The sequence below is a fragment of the Chiloscyllium punctatum genome, chromosome 25 (assembly GCF_047496795.1).
Source record: "Chiloscyllium punctatum isolate Juve2018m chromosome 25, sChiPun1.3, whole genome shotgun sequence".
In the NCBI taxonomy this organism is placed as follows: Eukaryota; Metazoa; Chordata; class Chondrichthyes; order Orectolobiformes; family Hemiscylliidae; genus Chiloscyllium; species Chiloscyllium punctatum.
Genome location: NC_092763.1, coordinates 50728499 through 50749866, shown reverse-complemented (window position 1 = coordinate 50749866; position 21368 = coordinate 50728499). Strand labels below are relative to the sequence as shown.

The window sequence follows — 21368 nt, the reverse complement described above, 5'->3', positions numbered from 1 at the left end:
ATTTTCCTGATCCTCAGATGCTGCCTGACTGGCTGTGCTTTTTCAGCACCACACTCTTCAACAAATTAAATCAAAACATGCTAAGTTTCTCCAGCATTCGGTGTTTGTTGCAGATTTTCAATATTGGCAGTATTTCGCTTTTGTTTAGCTTCCTCTTCATTTCCACAGTCAACTGTCAACTCGTTGCATTTTATTTGTTTTTTTTGTCTGAAGAATAAACCTGGCATGTATCACAAATGCTTTTTTTGTTTTATGATAACATGCTGTCCAAGGAGTCTCAGCTTTGGTTCACCCCTTTAAATACATTCCAACGTGAAAAACCTTCCCTTAGAAGATCAACTGTCATTCAATTACAGCATTTCCTATCAGTATTTGGTTCTATGTTTACCTTGGATATATTCATTCTCAGGTTGTCAATTTGCTTGCTGAGCTGGTAGATTTGTTCTCCGACGTTTCGTCACCATGCTAGGTAACATAGTCAGTGAGCCTCTGGTGAAGTTTTGGTGTTCTGTCCCGCTTGCTATTTATCTGTCTCAGTTTGTAGTGGGTGATATCATTTCTGGTTCTGCTTCTGAGAAGTTAGTAAATAGGGTCCAAATCTATATGTTTGCTAACAAAGTTCTGGTTCAAATGCCAGGCCTCTAGGAATTTCCATGCTTGTCCCAGAATGGATGTATTGTCCCAGTCGAACTGGTGTCCCTCTTAGTCTGTGTGTATGGATACTAGTGACAGTTGGTAATGTCTTTTGGTGGCTAGCTTCCTGCCAGTCTGTCTAATTTGGCGTTTATTGTAGTTCTTGCAGAGTATTTTGTATACGACGTTTGTTCTGCTGGTTGCTGGTACAGAATCTTTTTAAGTTCATCAGGAGCTGTTTTAGTGTAGTGGCAGGTTTGTGGGCCCTCTTGATGCTTAGGGGCCATAGTAGTCTGGTCGTCAACTCAGATGTTTTGACGTATGGCAGGGTGGCTAGAGAGTCTCTGGGTGTGTTGTGTCTTCTTGTTTAGTCTGTTGTGTAGGATTCCGTTATCGGGTACCCGTTGTTCATGAATACGTTTTTTGGTGTTTTTCCTCGGCTTCTTGTCGTTCCTGGGTGTTGTAGCAAACAGTGTTGTGGCTTGTTTAAATAATGTGCTGATGCAGCTCAGTTTGTAGGTGTTGGGATGATTGCTCCTGTAATTGAATATCTGGTCAGCACGTGTGGCTTTCCTGTAGACGCTGGCCTGCAGCTCTCCATTGGCTTTTTGTTCTGCCATGATGTCCAGGAAGGAGAGTCGGTTATTGTTCTCTTCCTCTTCGGTGAATTTATACTGGTAAGGATGTTGTTTATGGGTTTGAGGGTTTCTTCTACGCTGTTGCGTTTTGTGATGACAAAGGTGTCATCCACATAGCGGACCCAAAGCTTGGGCTGGATCTTGGGAAGGGTAGTTCGACTGGGACAATACATCCATCCTGGGACAAGCTAAACAGGGATACGCACGGGAATTCCTAGAGGCCTGGCATTCAAACCAGAACTCCATTAACAAACATTTAGATTTGGACCCTATTTACCAACCTCTCAGAAACAGAATCGGAAGTGATATCACCTACCACAACAAACTGGGACACAAACAGCAAGTGGAACAGTACACCAACACTTCACCCAAGGCTCACTGATGATGTTACCTAGAATGGTGATGAAACATCGGAGAACAAATCTATCAGCTCAACGAGCAAATTCACAACCTGATCCACAATGTGAGTTACAAATCTTCGCCAAAATCTCAAATCCCTTCTCATTACATTGAAGCCCGTTCTCTAACAAAAAAACTGGTTTAGGTAGCTCTGTTGTCTGCTATATTGCTAACCTAAATAGTACTAAAGAATGATGATGCTTACACTCGACAGGCATTTGGTCCACCTCACTTCTCAGCATCAGATGCAGCAATAATTCTTCGAAAGCTTATGCAAGAACACACTGGTCTGAAATTCTTCTGCCTCCTTTTCACTTAAGATAATCAATAAAACAACTTGATATTTGTGCCCATGTCTGTGACTTCCCTGTTGATTGCTCCCCTATTCTACTCTCTCTTACTATATGGAGGCTATAAAACCCCCCAAATGGTTCAAATATACTTTACTCATTAACAACTCTAACCAAATTGGTCTGGTCTTATCCCTATCCTTCACTTTGTATCACTTACTATAAAGCACCCTGTCTTCACAATTGAATTCACATTTTCACTATTGGCACAACATCTTACTCCTAGATAGCTATTTAAACTTGCAGCTCACCATTCATCAATTCATTTCAGGTACAATTTAGTGCACATTTCACCTTAATGTAACAGTGTTCCAATTTCTATTTTAGTACAGTATGCGACTAAGTCTATTGTGTTACCTGGGCAGTCAATGTTTAAAAATTTCAGCTGCTCCTCCTTTGGAATAAGGAACCCATCGTCCAGAAGTACATCCACCACCACCTCTCTGTAACATTGTAAATTTTCAAAAAAACTATGTTAGTTTCCATTAAGCCAAATTGTTCAGAGGTAAAAGGCAAGCTTCCATAAACAGACCATGTCTCTTGCACTAAATGAACTGAATGGCATGCCACAAGACAACAATTACCCTGCTTCACAAGCAGGAGACTACCTGGTTTACCCAACATGTTTTCCTTGCAACTCTAAATGGCAAAGTAGCACAATCAGATCATTTCATTCAGACTAGAATTAAGACTGTAATTCATTTCTAAGCATAATTTAACAGACACAAAAACACATATACAACTTAACTTCTGACTCAGTGTTTCACATTTTTCTGGAACAAGTTTATATAAAATGATTTGGATGTTAACATAGGAGGTATAGGAGCTAAGCTTGCAGATAGCACATAAATTGGAGGTAGAGTGGACAGCGAAGACGATTACCTCAGAGGACAAAGGGCTGAGGAGTGGCAGATGGAGTTTAATTTAGGTAAATGTGAGGTGCTGCATTTTGGAAAGGTAAATCAGGGTAGGACATATACACTTAATGGTAAAGTCCTGGGGAGTATTGCTGAACAGAGACACCTTGGAGTGCATGTTCATAGCTCCTTGAAAGTGGAGTTGCAGATAGGTAGGATAGTGAAGGCGGCATTTGGTATGCTTTCCTTTACTGATTAGAACATTGAGTATAGGAGTTGGGAGGTAATGGTGCATTGTACAGTTTTGTACAATTCTGGTCTCCCTCCTGTCAGAAGGACGTTGTGAAATTTGAAAGGGTTCAGAAAAGGCTTACAAGGACGCTGCCAAGGTTACAGAATTTGAGCTACAGGGAGAGGCTGAATAGGCTGGAGCTGTTTTCCCTGGAGCGTCGGAGGCTGAGGGGTGACCTTTCGAGGTTTATAAAATCACGAGGGGCATGGTTAGAGTAAATAGACAAGGTCTTTATCCTGGGGTGAAGGAGTCCAGAACTAGAGGGCATAGTATTAGGGGGAAGAGGGGAAAAATAATAAAAGGGATCTAAAGGAGCAACCTTTTCACGCAGAGGATGATGCATGTATGGAATGAGCTGCTAGAGGAAGTGGTAGAGGCTGCTACAATTACAGCAGTTAAAAGGCATCTGGATGGGTATATAATAGGAAAGGTTTGGAGAGATAGGAGCCAAGTGCTGGCAAATGGGACTAGATTAGGTTAGGACATCTGGTTGGCATGGACGAATTGGACAGAAGGGTCTGTTTCTGTGCTGTACATCTCTATGACACGAAGTAAAATTGTTGTGGTTCTGTTCGCCGAGCTGGGGATTTGTCTTGCAAACATTTCGTCCCCTGTCTAGGTGACATCATCAGTGCTTGGGAGCCTCCTGTGAAGCGCTTCTGTGCTGTTTCCTCCGGCATTTATAGTGGCCTGTCTCTGCCGCTTCCTACCAGCCACTACAGTGGACAGCTCGAACTGACAACCGGAAGCGGCAGAGACAGGCCACTATAAATGCTGGAGGAAACAGCACAGAAGCACTTCACAGGAGGCTCCCAAGCACTGACGATGTCACCTAGACAGGGGACGAAACGTTTGCAAGACAAATTCCCAGCTCGACGAACAGAACCACAACAACGAGCACCCGAGCTACAAATCTTCTACCAAACTTTGAACTAAGTAAAATCTAAAAGCCAATCTAGTTTGTTCTAAATATTTTATTAAGTCTTTGGTGAATCACTTCGGGACAATGATCTTCATTGGATCATTCCTTGTCAGGCAAAGCCAGGTATTAGTAGTGGTTATAGTGACGAGCTTTTGTTTCATCCAAAATCTCCTGCTCTTCATATTTTCACTGATCTATCCTTTCCACTGTGAAACACACACAGCAAGTTTCTCGTAGATTTTTGTTCTCCCACTTCAACATCAGGATCTATTCTAGACTGCCAAACACTGATAATCCCTGCTTAACATCTGTCTCAGGCTTGCGACAGTGTTCCAGCAAACCTCAGCAAAAGCTGGAAGAACAGTGTCTCATTTTCCACTTGGGAATTCTACAGCCTTCCAAACTCAATATCAAGTTCAACAATTTTAAGGCATGAGGCATGCTCTCCCAAGTCCTTATCCTAACCGTCACATATCAGGCTTTATTATCACATGATCTGCTATTATACACAATCCAGTGGTAGCCATTACAAGTCCCCATCAGCAGTCATTCATCTTCCTAGGCTGACCGTTGTCCACTCCTGTGTCTCTGAACTGTTCTTTTTCCTTTGGGCTCCACTGTTACTCCTTACCCCTCCCCCCACCTTAACTTCTGCATAGAAATCAATGTTTTCCTAACTGCCATTGGTTCTAAAGGGGTAGGGTGGGGTGGGTGGGGGGTCGGTCACTGGAGCAGAATCATTAACACTGATTTCTTTCAGCAATTGCTGCCATACCGACAGATTTTCCAGCAATTACGGTTTTTGTTTCTGATTTCCAGCATCCACAGTTTTTTCGGTTTTTAAAATTCAGTTTGAGAGGGTAAATTATGGCTCAAGTATTTCTTACTTTATAATTAGTAACCACATTTCAAGGTGTTTCATTGGCTGTGAAGTGCATTGAAACACATGTTACAGGCTTTATACAAGTAAGTCTTTTGCTTTACCTTAGTGATTTATTTATGAAAATGAATGCAATTTTCCAATTTGACAGTCAGAATGACAATTATTTCCCCTCCTGCATTTGAAAGGTACCTGACAAGCCCCATGTGTTTTGGAAAAACATTTTTTCTGTTATTTTTCTGTAGGACGTAGTGCATGTGGTTTGCTGCCAAACTAGGATTTCCCCAAAATAACTTCAAGAGATCTTTTATTGAAAATGTTTATAAAGGCGATCACAGAGTTAAAAGACAACTATAATCTGCAGAGGCAGGATGCACAGTTACCGAAGAAAAATATCTTTTAAAATGTACATTTACCAAAGAGCAATGGGGGAGGATTACACAAACTCCCTAACCAATATCTCTAACGAAATTCAAACTGCAGGTTAACAAAAAGTTCAGTGGTTTCAACTAAGCAACAGAAAAGGAAGTTCTTTACCACCACAAAATACTGTACATGTCAAAGCCAGAGGTTACCTCAACGGTAAGATTTTTTCCATTCTACCATATTCTTCTGAAATGTGAACTGGAATCACATGAAGGGGAATGCCAAGAGTAAACATTTTCTAGGTACATATTAATGCAATGACAGATTTAGAACTTTACAAATAGCTTAGGAAGTTCCCCAATATATGTACTTCAAATGTGAAAAAAAGCCCAGATGTATAATGGATTATTTATTTCCTTGCGACTATGAGCTGTATGACATTTGGGTCAAGTATTGCGGTCATAAGCTTGTTGCTGTTCGCGTTAGAAACTGGAGATTAATTTAAATCAGCACTGGAGTAGCATATATTGTCACAGGAGAAATGGCATAAGAAATTGGACTTTCAAACCAAAGTTGAACTCTGAAAAATAAACAGAATTCAAACAATGCTTTTCACTTTTTATCAGGACAAAAGGAAAAAAAGCTGATTAGTCAGCATGGATGAGTTGGACTGAAGGGTCTGTTTCTGTGCTGTACCTATCTATGATGTTTGAGGTAATGAATTGCACAAACATCTGGGGAAGTGTGTCTTACTGATTTATACAGTAAAGCATTTTTTGAACTTACAACATAGTTAGCTCATCTGATCATTTGGTAATTTGGAAACTTCTAGTGGATTAGTGGTGAATTTGATAAAAATATCTTTCTTATTTATCTTCCATCATCCTTGAAGCCTTGAATTTGTTCATCCTAAGTTTCTGTGTTATGGGAATGTATCTTGACTACATACTCTTTAAAGACACGCTATCTCTCAATTACAATTTGGCTCAACTTTGGATTTCAATTTACCCAAGACAGGTCTATTTTCACCCCTGTTGAAATCACCCTTTGTAAGTTAATTAGTTAAATTCTGGATTGCTCCCTGCCCTTTGCCTTACGATACTATGATCTTACATCGAAAAAGGTGCCAGACTGTTACTTAATCTAATTTTCTCAATGTGGATCCAAGGCCTCCTTCCTTATTGGACAGGAAACATGCCCATGTAGAAAGTGTATCTGACTGCACTTCAGAAGTTCTCACCTTTTCTGCCCTAAAAAGTATTGACTGAAATAGAAATAGTAAACTGACTAAAGTCCACCATTATAAATTCACTACATTTCCAAATAGTCTTACCAATCAACTATCTTATGGCCGAGAATGATGAGTTGCGAACTTGTGGTTGAAACAAATCAGGCAACAAAGAATGAAATATGAGCAGCAAGAAATAGAGAAACAGAAGACAGGGAACCAAAACAATTCAAACAAGTAAGAGGTAGTTCAGAAGGGAAAAAAAAAAGTCTTCACAGGAGATAAACTAGTTTAAGGAAAGCAATCATAACAGTCCACTGAAGAGATATTTTCTCTAGAGAATCCCTTAGAATTAGTGATACTTAGATTGTTGACTTTTAGCCTTTGCATAATTCGTAAGCTCAATTAAAAAGCAACTAAAACCAAACCTTATAAATTAACAGATTGAAGCCGGTCATCACAGATCTCCAGGAATGCTTAAGAACCAAAAATTTTAAAAAACACAATGGAAGGGAATCAAAGAAAAAGCAAAAACATTAACTGTTTCTCTTTACAGGTACTGCCGGACAGACTATTTCCAGCATTTTCTGTCATTATTTCATTTTCAGTATCTACAGTGTTTGCTTTTATTTTAAAATCATCTTACATATACACACACACATAAAATTTGATACTGGTGGGAGGTACAGGAACAGGGTGCAACAGGAGACATTGTACAGTCGACCAGAAGTTTCCAATCCCACCCTGGTCAAAACAGTCCATTACAAAAGTACAGTTAACTGCAGCTGCATAACTTGGTCTGTGCTAGCCTGACCATAAAATATCCATATTTAATGTACCTGTTATCCAATGCATGTTTTTTAACTTGTGATAAAATCGATTTAATTTCAGGAGTTGGAGTACTCCAGAATCTCTCTGCTTTGGAAACTAACTTCTGCTCCATCAAAACCTAGGAAATAAAAAACAATTTCACGTGCACTGTTAATTTGTAGTAATCTTCTCACCATGCATTCATATGAATTAGGAGCAGCAAAATGTGACTCAGCTCCTCAGGCCTGTTCCAATATTCAATACAATCATGGCTGATCTGACTATTCCATATTCCTACCATTCTCAATTGCCCTCTTCTTTACCAAGAATCTATTTACTTCTTAAAAATATAGGGGTCTGATTTTACCATCTTTTAAGAAAGAGAGCTCCAAAAACTCTACCTTCTATAAGAAAAAAAATCCTCATTTCTCAAATAAATGGTGAAATCTCATTTTTATAAACAGTGACCCCAAGTTCTAGACACTCCCACAGTAATATATTTTTCATATCCATCTTGTGAAGACCCCTTAGGATCTTGTGTTTCATTCAAGTCACCTATTACTCTTGTAAACTTCTGCAGATAGAAAGCCTAGACTGCTCAATCTTTGCTTATAAGACAAGCCATTCATTCAAAGTACTGGTCTAGTAAGCTAAAAATCTAGTTTCGTCTTCTATGAACTGCCTTCATTGAATAAAAAGAGCAGTACTATACACAGTATTCCAGATGTGGTGTCACCAATGCCCAATATAACTTCCCTCTCTTTATATTCAATTCCTTTTGCATAAACATTCTATTAGTCTTAATTACCTGCTGTATTAGTATACTAACCTTTTGCAATTTGTCAATGGAATACCTAGATCCTTCTGCGTCTCAGAGATTTTCAAATTCTTACCATTTGTTTAATGTGAGCTTTTTTATTCTCATTACCGATTTCATATTTTCCCTCATTATACTCTATTTGCCAGATCTTTGTCAACTCAATTAACCTATCTCTGATTCTCCCTAAATTCGTAAATAATTTGGTCAAGAATCATCAATATTTTCTTTACAAAAATGAAGTGAGATGCTCCAGGTACTCACTAAAAGAATAAAGCCACAAGATTTGAAAGTTTTAAAAAAAAAACAATTTTCTACAGGCTTTCCCAATTAAAGTAATATTCAATTCTACCCAGACATGAATATATATTGTAAATAATTGTGGCCATAGCACTGATTCCTGGAGCACTTCTATAAGTCTGCCTCTATAAAACAGTTCCATTTTCTGTGCACCATACTCATAAGGAAGCCCAGGGTGATGTGCTCCACAACTAATCTATGCCACCTCGAAAGTCCTGGGGGATTCTCCAACACCCAGCTCAATGTTCTTCCTCTCACAAAATGAAAGGCTTGTCTTCCCATGCGCATCCAAAGGAGAGAGATTTGGCAAACCCAAGAGGCAGGACACCGAATCCACCTTGACCTCAATTCCCAAAACCCCTTCCAAAACAGTCACAATGGCACCCTAATATCTACGAAGCTTGTGGCATGACCACAAGTAATGAGTTAGAGTACTAACATCTGTTTTACATTTGGGGCACACTGGGGATGCTCTGGTCTTAAATTTCACAAGCCACTCTGGTGTCAAATGAGCCCTGTGGAGTACCTTCAATTGCATAGCCTGTTCTCTATTACAAATCAAAATCTTCCTTAGGGTCTCTAACAAGATCTCCACTCGCAATTCTTGAGTCCAGAATCTGCAAAGCTGCTCAATGTCCTTCCAAATATTACCTCCTAAAAAGAAAATGGAGGATGCTGACCAAGAAAGTGCCCCTGGACTGAAGCACTCTCCTCTCCATATCCGACTTATAGGAACTAACCATCAATGTAGTCTTTTTCTGTATAAAGTCCCTAGCCTGAAAGTAATTTATAAACCCTTTGGACAGGACTGTTCAAACTGAAGAAAGAACTGTCCTTTACCTTATTACTAACTTTATAAACATACAAAAATATAGAAATAGATCATTCTGCCTCTCAAGCCTGTTCTGCCATTCACTCTGATTTGTCTACTTTGAATTCAATATTCTCCTCAACCGCTAATAACCCGTTTTCCCTGCTCACAGGAATCTATCCACCTGTGCCTTAAAAATAATCAATGAGCCTGCCTCTACACCCAGAGGCAGAGTACTCCAAATTTGCACAAACCTGAGAAAAATCAATTCTCATCACTGTCCTAAGAGGGCAACACCTTTTTAAACAATGCCCCCTAGTTCTGGAATGACCTACAAAAGGAAGCCTCCTTTTCATGTCCATTTTGTCAAATTCAGGATCATGTATAATTCAATAAAGCCACCCTTCATTTATTTTTTTTTTTAAAAACTCCTATGGAAAAATGCCCAGTCTGTCCAACCTATCCTCATAAGACACACATTCATTCCAGATATTAGTCCAGTAAACAGCCTGTAACCCATCTCCAATGCATTTACATTCTTCCTTAATCCTTAAACTGCAATCTTTGAAATGTGGTCTCACCAAAGCCCTACATGATTTAAGCAATAACAGCATTATTATGAGAAAAATTGAAACTAAAAGACAGCATCCCCATTAGCCTTCTTGGTTGTATGCTGTACATGCATAGGAACTTGTTTTGACTTTATGCACTAGAATACCTGAATCAACAGCTCAGAACTTCACCGCTGTCCTGTGTCTGCCTATTCAGTCTTTCTGCTAAAGTGAACAATTTCACATTTCCCTATATTATAACCTGCCCAATTTTTCACTCAACCTATCTATATGCTTCTGCAACTTTCTTGTCTTCTTTACCACATACCTTCCTACCTATCTTGGTGTCATCTCTGAAGTTTACTACAGGCTTTCATTGAGGCTTCCTGAAGAAGGGCTTATGCCCGAAACGTCGATTCTCCTGTTCCTTGGATGCTGCCTGACCTGCTGTGCTTTTCCAGCAACACATTTTCAGCTACAGGCTTTCATTCCCCAAATCTTGGTCATTGTTATAGATCATAAAACTTTAAGGTCCCAGCATAGTCCCTGCAGGACTCCACTCATCACATCCTGCCAGACAAAGAAAGACCCATTTATGCATAAACTATTTATGCTAATATATTGGCTCTTACATCATAAGCTTTTAGTTTTTGTCATCACCTTTGATGCTGCAACCTTTCACATGCCTTCTGGAAATTCAAGTACAGGTAGACAATCCTTTATCCGAAATCCGAAGTTTGTTTGCGAAGTTTTTTTTATGTATAACAAGGTTGCTTGGCATGCGAACATGTGACCCAACTCCATACCCATTCAAATCACATCACGGCATGGCCTAATACTGGCAGGCTTCAAATATGTTTCGGCGCTCGTACTAGTCACACATGGATCTGAAGTTTGGTAATATTTTTTCATTTCACTGTGAAAATGTCATTTATTCTGAAATCCAAAAAAATTCCAAAAGCTGAAAAGTAACTGGCCCCAAGGATTTTGGATAAAGGATTGTATATGGCATCTATAAGCTCCACATTACCCTATCCACAGAACAAATTACCCCTTTAAAAGAACTCCAATAAATTATTTAAACACAACTTTCCCCTGACAAAACTATGCTGATGCTTCCTGATTATCATGAACTCTTCAAAACGTGCAGAGTTGAAATGAGCAAAAAGCACAGTAGGTCAAGGAGCATCAGAAGAGCAGGGGAATCAATGTTTCGGACAGGACAGAGTCCTGATGAACGGTCCTGCTCAAAATATTGACTTTCCTGTTCTTCTGATGCGGCTTGACCTGCTATACTTTTTCCAGTTCCACATTTTATAGTCTGTGATTTTCCAAAATCTGCAGTCCTCACTATCTCAAAGTCTTCGAAATATGCAGCCATAGTCTCTTCAAATGATTGTTTCTAACAACTTCCCTGCAACGGATGGTCAAACTAAATGGCCTATAGTTTACTGTTTCCTACCTCCCTCCTTTCCTATAGAGGTTAATATTAGCTATTTTCCAGTCTGATGGAACCATTTCTAGAAGATGTAAGGATTCTGGGTAATCCAAGATGGAGGACAGGAAAAAAATTGTGACAGTAAGAGTGCTCCTTTTTTGAGGTATTTTAGGTGTTGGAGGTGATTTCCTTGAACTTCAGGAGCAGCAATTACTGTTTTGTGAGAAACTGCATTCTTTTGGAACTTTGGGGGAAAATATCAAAACAACAGCACTTTTAAAAGGAGAAACACAGATAAAAGGCAGCAATCACATGGTCAGTGAGGGTGAGAGAGAAACTTACACTGCTTCCTGAAACAGTAGTGAATTTGCACAGTTACTGCCTTTGCTATTTGAGTTATGTATCCCTGGACATTGGAGTGTTTCTAGGAAAAATTAACAAACAGTGAAATTCACAGCTGACCTTGAAGGAATCTGTGTGGGACAGCTCACAGCACAGGAACAGATAAGTACACAGTTTTTAAGTGTAACCTTGATGCAAGTCTACAGAGGTGAGTAGAATGGGTGCTTTCTTGATTATATATTTTATTGAGATCTGTCTCGAGTAAATTTTAAAAATATAAGCCATAAGTACTAAGTTAGTCTGGAGCACTATTTCTTGGAACAAAAAGACAGTGCTATTTTCTGGATCTGTAGATTGTGAAGGAACAAAGATGGCCTTTAGTGGAGTGATATGCCCTTCCTGTCGGATGTGGGAGTTTAGGGAGAGCTTCCATGATACTGATGATCATGTCTTCAGGAAGTGTCTTTGGTTGTGAATCCTATCAGATTGCATGGATTGGTAAGAGCAGCAGTTAGGGTAATAAGGAATTTACAAGAGCCTGGGGGGCGAGATGGATGACAGTTATAGGAAGGGAAAAAAGCTGCAAATACAGTCTGGTAGGAGGGTTAACTCCAGGAAAGGTAGGAGGGGTAGGCAGGTAGTGCAGGAGTCTTCTGTGGCTATCCCCATTTCAAACAAGTGTGCTGTTCTGGAAAATGCAGGGGATATTGGACTTTCAGGAAAATGTAGCATGAACAGCCAACTTTCTGATATGGAGACTGGGTCTAATGTAATGAGGGGTTCCAAGCGCTCGATTATGACAGGAGACTCTCTAATCAGGAGGCACATACAGACGTTTCTGTAGCAGCAAAAAAATCAGAAGGGTGTGTTGCCTCCCTGGTGCCAGGATCAGGGATATCTCAGAGATGGTGCAGAATGTTCTCAAAGGGGAGAGGGACTAGCAGAAGATTATTGTACACATTGAAACTAACAACATAAGGGGAAAGGATGAGATTCTGAAGGGAAAAGGATGAGATTCTGAAGGGAGACTATACAGTGTTAGGTAGGAATTTGAAAAGGACGGTCTCAAGGGTAGTAACACTGGATTACACTCAGTGCTACGACCTATTGAGGGTAGGAATAGGAGGATAGAGCAGATGAATGTGTGGCTGAGGAGCTGGTCCATGGGAGAAGGATTCACCTTTTTGGATCACTGGAATCTCTTCTAGGGCAGAAGTGACCTGTACAAGAAGGATGGATTGCACCTGAATTAGAAAGGGTCTAATATACTACAGGGGAATTTGCTAGAGCTGCTCAGGAGGCTTTAAGGTGGGGGGTGGGACCCAGGGAAATAGTGAGGAAAACGATAAATCTGAGACTGGTACAGTTGGGAAAAAACAGCAAGTCAAACACTCAGGGCAGGCAGAGACAAAGCAGAGAACAAGGGAGGACTGATAAATTAAACGGCATTTACTTCAATGCAAGAGGCCTAGCAGGGAAAGCAGGTAAATTCAGGGCATGGTTAGGAACATGGGACTGGGATATCAGAGCAATTACATGGGCTCAGGGATGGGCAGGACTGGCAGCTTAATGTTCCAGGATACAAGTGCTACAGGAAGGATAGAAAGAGGGATAAGAGAGGAGGGAGAGTGATGCTTTTGTGAGGGGCAGCATTACTGCTGTACTTAGGGAGGATATTCCTGGGAATATATCCAAAGAGGTTATTTGGGTGGAACTGAGAAATTAGAAAGGGATGATCACTTTATTGGGATTGTATTATAGACCCCCTAATAGTCAATGGGAAATTGAGAAACAATTTTGTACAGAGAGGTCCTCCACTTTTAGTCATTTATATAAATGATTTGGAGCTTAAGAGGTATAGTTAGTAAGTTTGCAGATGACACCAAAATTGGAGGTGTAGTGGACAGCGAAGGTTACCTCAGGTAACAACAGGATCTTGATCAGATGGGCCAATGGGCTGAGAATTGGCAGATGGAGTTTAATTCAGATAAATGCAAGGTGCTATATTTTGGGAAAGCAAATCCTAGCAGTACTTATACACTTAACGGTAAGGTCCTAGGGAGTGTTGCTGAACAAAGAGACCTGGGAGTGCAGGTTCATAGCTCCTTGAAAGTGGAGTCGCAGATAGATAGGATAGTGAGAAAGGCGTTTGGTATGCTTTCCTTTATTGTCAGAGTATTGAGTACAGGAATTGGGAGGTCATGTTGCAGCTGTACAGGACATTGGTTAGGCCACTGTTGGAATATTGCATGCAATTTTGGTCTCCATCCTATCAGACAGATTAGATTAGAGTAGATGAGATTCACTAAAGTGTGGGAACAGGCCCTTCGGCCCAACAGGTCCAAGCCAACCCTCTGAAGAGCAACCCACCCAGACCCATTCCACTACATTCATCCCTGACTAATGCACCTAACACTGCGGGCAATTTAGCATGGCCGGTTCGCCTGGCCTGCACGTCTTTGGACTGTGGGTGGAGGCTGGAGTACCCGGAGGAAACCCACGTGGACTCAGGGGGAGCGTGCGGGATCCACATGGACGGTTGCCCGAGGAGGGAATTGAACCCGGGTCTCTGGCGCTGTGGGGCAGCAGTGCTACCCACTGAGCCACCGTGCCGCCTTTCAAGTTGCAAAACTTGAAAGGGCTCAGAAAAGATTGACAAGGATGTTGCCAGGGTTGGAGGGTTTGAGGGAGAGGTTGAATAGGCTGGGGCTGTTTTCCCTAGAGAGTCGGAGGCTGAGGGGTGACCTTGTGGAGGTTTACGAAGTTATGAGAGGCATGGATGGGGTGAGTGGACGGGATCTTTTCCCTGGGGTCGGGGTGCAGAACGAGAGGGCATGAGTTTATGGTGAGAGAGGAAAGGTATAAAACAGACCGGAGGGGCAACTTTTTCACACAGAGTGTGGTACGGGTATGGAATGAGCTGCCAGAGGAAGTGGTGGAGGCTGGTACAATTGCAACATTTAAGAGGCAGTTGGATGGGTATATGAATAGGAAGGGTTTGGAGGGATATGGGCCGGGTGCTGACAGGTGGGACTAGATTGGGTTGGGAGATCTGATCGGCATGGACGGGTTGGACCAAATGGTCTGTTTCCATGCTGTACATCTCTATCTCAGTTATCTGCAAGAATAATAGGGTGGCTATGGTAGGGGATTTTAACTTTCCAAACATAGATTAGGACTGCCATAGTGTTAAGGGTTTAGACGGAGAAGAATCTGTTAAGTGTGGACAAGAAAATTTTCTGATTCAGTATGTGGATGGACCTACTAGAGAAGGTGCAAAACTTGACCTAGTCTTAGGAAATAAAGCAGGGCAGGTGACTGAGGTGTTAGTGCGGTAGCACTTCGGGGCCAGCGACCTTAATTCTATTAGTTTGAAAATAGAGATAAAAAAAGGATAGACCACATCTAAAAGTTAAAGTTCTAAATTGGAGGAAGGCTAATGTTGATTGTATTAGGTAAGAACTTTCAAAAACTGACAGGGGGCAGACGTTCACAGATAAAAGGATGGCTGGAAAATGGGAAGCCCTCAAAAATGAGATAACAAGAATCCAGAGACAGTATATTACTGTTAGAGTGAAAGGAAAGTCTGGTAGGTATAGGGGCATGCTGGATGACTAAAGAAATTGACAGTTTAGTTCAGAAAAATAAGGAAGCATATATCAAGTATAGATAGGAGAAATCGAATGAATCCTTAGAAGAGTATACAGGCAGTAGGAGTATACTTAAGAGGGAAGTCAAGAGAGCAAAAAGGGGACATGAGATAGCTTTGGTAAACAGTGCTAAGGGGAATCCAAAGGGATTTTATAAATACATTAAGGACAAAAGGGGAACTCTGAAGAGAACAGGACCCCTCAAAGATGAGCAAGGCAGCTTATGTGCGGAGCCACCGGAGATGGGGGATATAAATGAGTATTTTGCATCAGTGTTTACTGTGGAGAAGGACATGGAAGATATAGAATGGGGAGAAATAGATAGTGACATCTTGAAAAAATGTCCATATTGCTCAAGAAGAGGGGGCGAGAATTCTTGAAACGCATAAAAGTGGATAAATCCCTTGAATCTGCTCAGGTGTATTCTAGAACTCTGCGGGAAGCTAGGGAGGTGATTGCTGGGCATCTTTGAGATATTTGTATCATTGATAGTCAAAGGTGAGGTGCCGGAAGACTGGAGGAGGTCGGCTAACGTCGTGCCACTATTTAAGAAAGGTGGGAAAGAAAAGCCAGGGTGAGCCTGACATTGGTGGTGGGCAAGGTGTTGGAGGGAATCCTGAGGGACAGGATGTACATGTATTTAGAAAGGCAAGGACTGATTAGGGATAGTCAACATGGTTTTGTGCGTGAGAAATCATGTCTCAGAAACTTGATTGGATATTTTGAAGAAGAAATAACAAAAAGGATAGATGAGGGCAGAACATCATGAGAGACATGATCTATATTGACTTTCAGTAAGCCGTTCGACAAGGTTCCTCATGGGAGGCTGATTAGCAAGGTTAGATTTCATGGAAGACTAGCCACTCGAATACAGAACTGACTCGAAGGTAGAAAACAGAGTGGTGGTGGAGGGTTGCTTTTCAGACTGAGGCCTGTGATCGGTGGAGTGTCACAAGGATCAGTACTGAGTCCACTGCTTTTTATCGTTAATAGAAGTGATTTGGATGTGAACATAGGAGGTATAGTTTAGTAAATTTGCAGATGACATCAATACTGTGTGAGTGGGCGGCACGGTGGTACAGTGGTTAGCACTGCTGCCTCACAGCGCCAGAGACCTGGGTTTAATTCCCACCTCAGGCGACTGACTGTGTGGAGTTTGCACGTTCTCCCAGTGTCTGCGTGGGTTTCCTCCGGGTGCTCCAGTTTCCTCCCACAGTCCAAAGATGTGCAGGTCAGGTGAATTGACCATGCTAAATTGCCCGTAGTGTTAGGAGCAGGGGTGAATGTAGGGGAACGGGTCTGGGTGGGTTGCGCTTTGGCGGGTCGGTGTGGACTTGTGGGACCGAAGGGCCTGTTTCCACACTAAGTAATCTAATCTAATCTAGTCTAATCTAATCTAAACATATTGGAGGTGTAGTGGACCGTGAAGAAGGTGACCTCAGATTACAACAGGACCTTGATCAGATGGGCCAGTGGGCTGAGGAGTGGCAGATGGAGTTTAGATTAGATAAATGGAAGGTGCTGCATTTTGGAAAAGCAAATCAGAGTAGGATTTGTACACTTAATGGTAAGGTCCTGGGGAATGTTGCTGAACAGAGACCTTGAAGTGCAAGTTCATAGCTCCTTGAAAGTAGAGTTTCAGGTAGATAGGATAATGGAGGTAGCATTTGATATGCTTTCCTTTATTGGTCAGAGTACTGAGTATAGGAGTTGGAAGGTCATGTTGTGGCTGTACAGGACATTGGTTAGGCCACTGTTGGAATACTGCATGCAATTCTTGTCTCCTTCCTATCAGAAGGATATTGTGAAACTTGAAAGGGTTCAGAAAAGATTTACAAGGATGTTGCCAGGGTTGGAGGATTTGAGCTATTGGGAGAGGCTGAATAGGCTGAGGCTGTTTACATTGGAGGCTGAGGGGTGCCCTTTCTCGAGGTTTATAAAACCATGAAGAACATGGATAAGATAAATAGACAAAGTCTTTTTCCCTGTGGTCGGAGAGTCCAGAACTAGAGGGCATAGATCTAGGGTGAGAGGGGAAGATAATAAAAGGGACCTAAGGGGCAACTTTTTCACACAGACGGTGTTGGGAGTATGGAATGAGCTGCCAGAGGAAGTGATGGAGGCTGGTACAATTACAGCATTTAAAAGGCATCTGGATGGGTATATGAATAGGAAGGCTTTAGAGGGATATGGAGCAAGTGCGGGTGAATACGATTAGATGAGACTAGTATATCTGGTCAGCATGGATGAGTTGGACCAAAAGGGTCTGTTTCCGTGCTGTACAGCTCTATGATATTGCTCTACTAAAATTAACAAATTATGTTAACATGGTCCTGTTAGCACAGCTTACTATTTAGTGGTTATCAAAATGTCCAAAAAAAATTCAAAAATCAAATAGATACTGAAGCAAACTATTTGCTCTAACAATTTTGATAAACTGATTCAAATGGTAGCACGCTGACAAGTCAGTGGAATGTAGGCGTCAGCCTCACAGCAGAACTAGAGCTTGAGATCCAGGCTAATACTTAATTGCAGGATTGAGGGAGTAATACATCTTCAGAAACAGAATCCTTCAGATGAGAAGTCCCATCTGCCTGCTCCAGTTATTTAGCTGGATGTTAAGGATCTCATGAAAAGTGAGTTCTTCTATTATCTTGCCAACATTCTACCTCAAATAATTCCATCAGAAACAGAGGAGTTAATTATTAAATGCATAATTCTTTTCAGGCGTGTTCTACACCTAGTTACTGACATTGGACCAGATTGTACAGCTGCAGACCAAGCAGACTTTATTGTGCCTCAGCCTCAAATCCAGATTGAGAGCAGAGATGCCCTACACTGCTAGTTGATCACCTTCCTGCTCAACAGCCTGTGATTGACCATTTGACTCTTGTTTCAATGAGCTAAGAGGCAGCAGCTGGACCAAGTGGATTTTCATTTACCAATAGATCAGGTCTATGGTTTCTGTCTCTCATAATTGCTTAAAAAGTACAGTACAAATACTTACTCCTTAAACTGTCTATTTCTCTTTTCTGAATCAAACCGACATATTAATAGAACTGAACGAGAAACTTAAATCTTTAGCAATTATATACCTGGAATTGTTCTTTCTCAAAGGAAGTCAGCAGTTCTCGGGCTTTGTCTGGAGGAGAAAAAAAAAGTGAAAATATTACAAATGGAGGATTTACCTTGGGGGTTCATTGAAACTGCGGCTTTTTAAACAAATGTTTCATAGAGAATTCAAATATTTGATGAATTTAAACAAAATACAATTTTAATCTAAGAGTCAATTTTTTAAAAATCTGCTTTATAATATCCATTTTGGTTATGAGAAGTTCTTAACCAAAAATGTGCCTTTTTGTTCTTTAGGATATAATATGCTCTTTCTGTAAACAATGATCATCAGCAACATGTCCATCTGAGTAGCCCATAAACTGAATTAGAAGGGTTTCCAGGCTGTAGTTTGCCATTGCTTAATCTACCTTGTGAGAATAGTATCTCAGAGAAATACTGAAATATTCCAGGTGCCTGTTGAACCTTGCCTCACAAAATTCCTGTTCAGGGCAGTACACAGCAAATTTAGGAACACAAAAAGATGTAGCCTGTTTAAAAGCATCAGAACTTTTCAGTTTGTGACCACATCCTGAAAGAGATTCTAAACATAAAACGAAAGTGAGATATAAAAACACCAAAAAGTGTTCTGAGAGTCAAGGTCAGAAGTCACACAACACCAGTTTATAGTCCAACAGGTTTATTTGAAATCACAAGTTTTTGGAACACTGCTCCTTCATCAGGCAGAGTAACTGTTGGACTATAATCTGGTGTCATGCAACTTCTGACTTTGTCAACCTCAGTTCAACACCAGCACCTCCACATCATGGCATTTACGAGTCAATATATTTATCTGTTTACTTCAAGCTACACTTGTTTTGCAGGGAAAAAAAGAATACTTGATTTACTGGTCATTGCTCCTTTTAGACAATTTTCCACCAAAGGTGACCATCCCATATTGTAGCATAGGCTCAACTTTGCGAAAGCACCTTATCCAAGTGGCAAATAATGATGTGCTATACAGAACAGATACAACAGGAAGGAAGCAGTGACCTTGCTGGAGAAGTAGAACAGAGAATTTGGAGGCAGATTATGGAAATCTGCGGGACAAGTAGTGTTGTGATAATTGGTGATCTAATTTACCATAGAGTAGACTGGGAAAAAAAGAGAGTGCGTGGGGCACAGACGGTGAGTAATTGCTGCAATGTGTATTGGAGAACTTTCTAGAACAGTATTTGCAAAAAATTAATTATTTCAGTGATTTCAATCATTCCTGACTCCTAGTCAACAGAATATTTAGCTGACAGAAGTAAAGCCATATTCTCTCCCCTACCCTGCTGGCAACATGCCCAAATCGCTTTGGGCCCCCAACTTGCAAGCTTGCAGTGCTTCTTCCTTTCTTCTTCACCTCCCAGCTTCCCTTCCCCTTCGTAGCTTCCCTCAACTTCACTCCATCACATCCCCTTCCCTCCTCTACCAGGTTTTGCTTCACTCTCCAGTGTCCACCCTTAGCAACCACCTTGCCCAAACCCCTACAACACAGTATAGTGCTTGCCTTTTACATTTGGAGGAACATATTGGTATTCACTAAACATTCTTCCTTCCACAAGGAAAATTTGAAAGAAAGAATATGCAGTTTCAAAGCAAAGCTAAGCAGGAACAATTTGTTACATAACTTGCAATTGGTTAATGATTGTAACATTCATTTCTACATCTTTTCAAGTTCCAACCATATAACTCCTTCTGTTTCATTTCATCCTGTATTTTGGCTTCATCATCAGCTTCCTCCTCTTCCTGAGAGTCCACGACCCAATTGTCCACAACATTGTTTCCCAACTGTCGATTCCAGTACTGCTGTCGTAACCACTCCAAAACAAACTCACAACCTGAAGAAGAAACAAAATCACTGCAAAATTAATTAAACTCACGTGTTCAGTACAGATGGTACAATACAAAATTATATTACAAAAATTCTCACGTGAAAACTGCAATTTAATTTTAAAGTTATATTTTCAAGAAGGAAAGTCCTAATTCCCCTAATTTCTTTAGTTGTTCAGTATCACACAAATAACTTTAATTTGCATGAAAGACTATTTAACATAAGAATGCCCAGCGAGATACAAATCTTCATATTAAGTCATTCAGAATGCAAAGGACACAAAGTTCAAGATTTGTGGACAATATGAAATATAAGCTTTATAATCTGTGAGAAGGGCAATATAAAAATTCAAAAGGACGTAAACACAGTGGAATGAGCAGACAAGCAACAGACTGAATTTAATGCAGAGAAACATGAAACAATTCACTTTGACAGTCAGAACTGACAGGAAAAAAACAGAAGTGTACAATTCTAAATGGGACACAAATGGGCACCGCACTGTGGAAATTAAAAGGTTTCAACACAGTGCAGAAAATATTTAAGAGAATAATTCTAGGAGTGAAGAACTTCAATTATATGGCTAGATTGGAGTAGCTGAGACTATTCTCCTTGAAGAGAAGCTTGAAAGATTCAAAATCATGAGGGGAATGCACATTAGAAAGATCGATTTCTCAGTGGTAAAAAGAACCACCACCACCAGAGGGCATCAGATTTAAACTAAATGGTAAAAGAAGCAATACCACAAGGATAAACCTTTCCCCACAGTTTGAAAGTCGGATATGTTATGCATTAGCTGAAAGTGTGTTGCAGACAGAGTCAATTGAGACACTGATCATTGTCTGAAAAGGAAAAGTGCAGGATAATTAGAAAAAAGGCTGGCGAGTGGCACTAGTTGAATTGCATTTGCAGAGGCCAATACAAAGATAACTTCTATGCTGCAACTATTATACAATTCTAAACACATCTTAAAACTATTTCCTATCCCCTTTAGCAAATTAACCTTACAGACAGATTTTACTTAACCGTGACCGTAACAGACATGATCATCTTAGTCAAGAGGGAATTCAACCATCAACCCTTGAAATTCAATGGCATTACCATCTCTGAAACTCCCACCATCCTGGGATCAAAATCCTAAACTAACCTCCCAATAA

At 40.7% G+C, this 21368-nt stretch overlaps 1 protein-coding gene across 2 annotated transcripts in view; it reads right to left on the bottom strand.

The window, feature by feature from the left end:
* Positions 1 to 21368, bottom strand: part of las1l (LAS1 like ribosome biogenesis factor) — an 81847-nt gene that overhangs the window by 34660 nt on the left and 25819 nt on the right. For both annotated transcript variants that reach the window (XM_072595266.1, XM_072595265.1), the window contains exons 5-8: positions 20066 to 20221; positions 18380 to 18426; positions 7405 to 7514; positions 2378 to 2463 (exon numbers count right to left, since the gene is read on the bottom strand). In XM_072595266.1, the coding sequence (XP_072451367.1) occupies positions 2378 to 2463; positions 7405 to 7514; positions 18380 to 18426; positions 20066 to 20221 (399 nt within the window). The remainder of the gene's footprint in view (positions 1 to 2377; positions 2464 to 7404; positions 7515 to 18379; positions 18427 to 20065; positions 20222 to 21368) is intronic.